General features: G+C 41.1%; 1 protein-coding gene across 1 annotated transcript in view; it reads right to left on the bottom strand.

Moving 5' to 3' along the window:
* Positions 1 to 2054: 2054 nt before the first annotated feature.
* Positions 2055 to 5000, bottom strand: part of LOC138003097 (extracellular calcium-sensing receptor-like) — an 8975-nt gene continuing 6029 nt past the window's right edge. The window contains exon 3 of the mRNA XM_068849039.1: positions 2055 to 4646. Coding sequence (XP_068705140.1) covers positions 2400 to 4646 — 2247 coding nt within the window. The 3' untranslated portion in view covers positions 2055 to 2399. The remainder of the gene's footprint in view (positions 4647 to 5000) is intronic.

Genomic DNA, 5000 nt, shown 5'->3' with positions numbered 1-5000 from the left:
GGACAGGTTTTAAGCTATCGCTTTGAAACTTTCAGATATGATGAATAATGATATAGACTCAAAGAGAGTGTGAGGAATTTTCCGATTTCCCTTTGTAACTCATTTTATGTTTCTTTGCGTAAATCGTGATCGAGATTCGACTTTCTAGTTTGAAATGCAATAATTCCGCTAATACGAGACATATGCAGATTTCCTCACACCCAATCTCGTACCCAGAGTCCTCGGGCTTTTTGGCCAGCGGGTGAGCGCCCGGAGAGACTCTGGGATAATCGACTCCATTTTCCCAGAAAACTTGGGTTCCGGTCTTGTGACGTATGGTTGAGTTTAAACGGAAGCAGAAAAGAGAAACCGTTAACAGTAGAAATGGCGGGTTGAAAGTGTTTGAGAAACAAGAATTTTAGCCTTACACACAAAGAAACTGGCATGGAGAAATGATCATTGGCTTGCTGTAAGAACAAGTAAAGATGAAACCTCTGACGCTTTCGGTGAGTGTATTTTTGGTGTTTCAGCGTACATTCCACCGTACAGAATGCAATGAGAATGCCATCGTGCAAGCAACACGATCGACAATTTTTTTTTTGTGGAAACGACACAAATGTCCTCTTCTTCTACAAGTTGATGTTTCCGTAATTCTGAATGGCTTCGACAAGACCTTATTCCACGGATTTCTCCTCAAAGAGACTGATGTAATGTTTTCCCACGGTACTTTTGCAACAGCAACAGTAATCACTTTTTAGCAGTTTTAGCAGCGTGGGAAAATTCCCGTGCGGTATATGACATAATGCAAACCTCGTCGTTTAATTATTTTTGTGATTTATATATTTCTGAGGTAGAAAAAATCAATCAGCACTGAAACTTGTTTTAGATTTTGAATCTCCCTCCAAATTCTGGGGCTTCCGAATTACTTACCGACTTCCTGTCGGACTGCCATTGTTACGCAAGCGGCCAATCAAAAATATAGCTCAAATCGATTATCCCAGAGTCTCTCCGGGCGCTCACCCGCTGGCCAAAAAGCCCGAGGACTCTGGGTACGAGATTGCCTCACACCCTATTTTAGGTCTTTTATCTGTCAATCAGATGCAATAAAAAGGGGGTGAATATTAATGCACTAGTCATTTGTTTCTCCCACCCCCCGACCCCCGGGGATAGTGGGGACATATGGGGAAATTACTAGGGCAATTACGCGAGATTACGCCACAATTACGCTTCTAGGGGGTAGGGAAATTACAAGATTTTCGTTCCATACAGGGGAAAATATCGGGGAATTCTTACCTAGGAGGAATGAGACTGAAAAGAAACGAAGAGCAATGGTAATGAGTATTTTCACACGTGCAAAAAAACAAAAGAACAGCAATCATGTCTAAACTTTTTCTTTATTGGTCGCTTATTCCTGTCTTGTTTCTATCTAGTTCTTTTTTTTTTTTGTTTCGTTCCTTATATAGTTCATGTGGCACACACAAATGGCAAGAACTGTATATTGTGGTAATCTCCGTAACATTTCCTTGATGACTCAGAATCTTTTAGGAACTGAGGGGTGGGGGAATTACGTGTGTTTGTCTGCTCTAGTCCCCAGTGGAAATACACCTACTTTACAACCATTCAAATGTAATTTCCCTACCCATCCCCGGGGGTCAAGGGGTGGGGGAAACAAATGACTAGTGCATAACAACGCGAAAGGGCGGGAGCTTCAGCAGTAAACTCGATACCTCGAGTTCGAGAGCAAAAAAATTAAGCGCCTTTTGAAATTCGATGAAATAAAATCTTTTATAAGGGAATTTAGTCTTTTAGCTTTAATTTGATATATAACTTGCCTTTGTAGCGAAAATACTCGCGCGACACTATGGGCACCTCGTTTTCATTTACCGAGACCTTAAATATTGAAGGTCTTCTTTTTTTGAAGGGGCGAGGAATTGTGATTTTTTCTAATCTCAGTTACTGGGCATTAAACAAATCATTTATGACTTTTTACTAAACCAATTATAAACATTCAAACAATAGAAGTTGGACTAAAAACTAGATAAGGAACTCTAATTTAATTTCTTAATTCATTTGAACATTTTTTCATTATTTTTCTTTCGCTTTAAACGTCTGAGTCTTATCTTTTTGTAACTGTCAACTCTGTTTATTTTGTATTATTCCCGGCTCATTCAGGCTTGCCTTGATTAGCCTGTCAATCAGTATAGCGGTAAGTGAGCATCCCTCAGTTCTCTTTACGTAACTGAATTAATGACTTTTGTTGCGTTGAACTACTTGGCTTAGTAATAAATCTTGTTACTGCTGTTGTTTTTGAGAGAGAAGCAGTCTGCGCTAACAGCTCTAGGCGACTGGTCCTATGAACTATTAACTTGCGTTGGCCTAAGCTTTAACATTCTAAAGGGAATTAAACCTCTTCTCGGCTTTCATTCCTTTACAGTTGTAAGGGAGGAGATGTGAGACTGCCTTGGTCCAATTATGGGTAAACTGCAAGCGAATCGATTCATAGACAGCAAGCATGCATCACTGTGACGACGAATCTCTTCGTGAAGAGGGTAGAAAGTTATAAAAACGGCATCATGATTTAGGTCATGCAGTCTCGGGCTTTCTGTCCCCGCAAGGAGATTGCTGGGACATTCCTTCAGAGCTGCAAGGTTGGAGCTATTGGTCACACCGGCTTGTTCTAACGAATAGCGTCTTGTGCTTTCTATCGTCGCCCGCATCGTGTTTTTTATGGGTCGCAAAAAGATAAGCCAAACTTTGGGACAGAGCAGAAGAGAAAGCGTTGAATATGCGCTAACGATTAGGACCACAATGGTACAAATAAGGCTTGGAATCTCCTCGATGAGCGATGAGTACCGAATTATCAAGATGATCGACCATGATGAAAAGTTTGTCAATATTGCAATACAAATCCACCTGCATTCATTGTATGTTTTTGGAAGATTCTTTGCCTGGTACGCCAAACATAAACAGACAATTGATAACATGGTGTTATATCCCAGTGAGGCAATATCAAAACGCCAATTTCCGCCACAAGTAACGACCAGGGAGTCCATGACATTGTAATTATAAGCGATTTTCGGCGGAGAAAAACATATATACGCTACATTCAACATCAGCTGGACAAACATCAGATTGCAAGTCAAAAATCCATGCCACCAGTTGCCGAGAAAAGGATTTTTCGTGATAGTTTTAGCGGAGAAAATCTTTATCAGGCGATTGGTTTTCGTCAATAGAAGCGACGATATGGCTGTGTATGTCATGGCGAGTGACACTATTCTAACTTGACATGACTCGTCTGAAGGTTTCGCAATGTAAAGCAAGGGACTGAGAAACCACACAAAGAGTACAATCAAAGTAAATATCGTGAACGGGAAATTTGTGCCCTTCACAACCGGGGTATCCTGGTATCGAACTATCACAGCAATAACGAGCAACGTTAAGATCACCCCCAGGCCACAAGCGGACAGCAAGAGAACTGTAAGCACGTCTCCAGTGTTGATAATGGTTAGTGGTTTGTTCACGCATGCGTTTTGAACATCATTTGGCATTTGATCCTTCTCACACTCTGCACAAGAGCTTTGGTTGTTACGGTAAGTCCCACGGGGGCATTTTTCACAGTTCCAATAACAAGTGCTATTATCATACTTTGTATTAAAGCCCGAAGGACATTTATCTCGACATTCCGAAAAAGGGACCCTCGACTCGTTCCCAAACCACCGAATCTCGCCGTCATTGATGATCAGCTTTTGTTCTTCTGTCCACTTTCCGACACCTAAGGAAACCAAGGTTCTCTTTTCCGTAAAACGCATGTTAATGATTTCATACTGTACATTCCAATCCAAGATAGCGTTAAGAGACCGATCCATGTTTCGATTGCTTATAAAGTGCTCATTTCCCAAGCTTCTCAAAATAAGTTCTCTGGCGAGGAACAAGCTAAAATTGCCAATCGTACAGTTTAACCCCTGCGATTTCTGAAAACCACAGTTAGAAATGATCTTCAGCCCAGAAGCAATAGCCACGACTGCATTCATGACAAATCCAACCTTTACTATCGGTAAACCTTCACTATCTCGCCCAACATTTTCACTCTTGCAGAAAGCTGGCCAGTGACTGTCCTTTTCGAGCCATGAGCAATATGCCTTTGAGATATTACTTTCAATCCTACTGGCGTGAGCTTTGAACTCGCCCAAGTCTTCTTCGGGTGGTACAAGCCAAAAAACTCCATCGATAGCATCGGCGTACCTTTCCACCATCGGCAAAGTTCTGTCCCAGGCCTGACATCCAATCCAAACTTGTCTTGTTAGACCGAGTTTCTTAACTTCCGTAAAAAGACTAACAACAAGATCATGGCCACCCAAAATAACGTTTACGGCAACGCTTTCACGGGCTCGAATGTCAAACACTGACTGCAGTATTTCTTCACCATTTCTTATTACCTTCTTCAAAGAGACGCAAATGGTACGATTTTCAAGGTCTTGTTTTAAGCTTGTCGCTACGTCAAGATAAAATAAGTCAGTCGAAGAAATAATATTGATACAAGACCATCCAAAATGAGCGACAAGACTTGCCAAAGATGATCCAAGCTGTTTATCAGAAGGACAAGTGCGGAAAAAAGAGCTGTAAATTGACCTGTCATCGAGAAGGGAACTTGAGGCACCGTAGCTGATCTGAAAAAAAAAAAAAAAAAAAAAGTCAAATCAATTTTTTATTCAGCCGTCAATTTATTTTTGCAAATGAAGGGGGGGGGGGGGGTAAGGGGGGAGGGTAGGGGCGGTAATCCTTTCAGCTCAGTCGACTTGCAACAAAGTGTTGCAATGTTACGCCACGTCATGCAAGTTTTTTTTTTACATGAACCATTTGTTCGACCACACTCTTATGCAATACATCATTTGAAATATATGAAAATCAACGGCAAACAAATTTTAAAAAGATAGGTTCGTGGGTTGATCTGGTTTAACTCTAAGCCTTGAGGACGTTCGCGCGAAAATTTTCTAACACTGATTTTTTTTCTGCAAATTTTA

Source organism: Montipora foliosa, chromosome 5 (assembly GCF_036669935.1).
Source record: "Montipora foliosa isolate CH-2021 chromosome 5, ASM3666993v2, whole genome shotgun sequence".
Taxonomy (NCBI): Eukaryota; Metazoa; Cnidaria; class Anthozoa; order Scleractinia; family Acroporidae; genus Montipora; species Montipora foliosa.
This window is presented reverse-complemented; position numbering and strand designations above follow the sequence as displayed.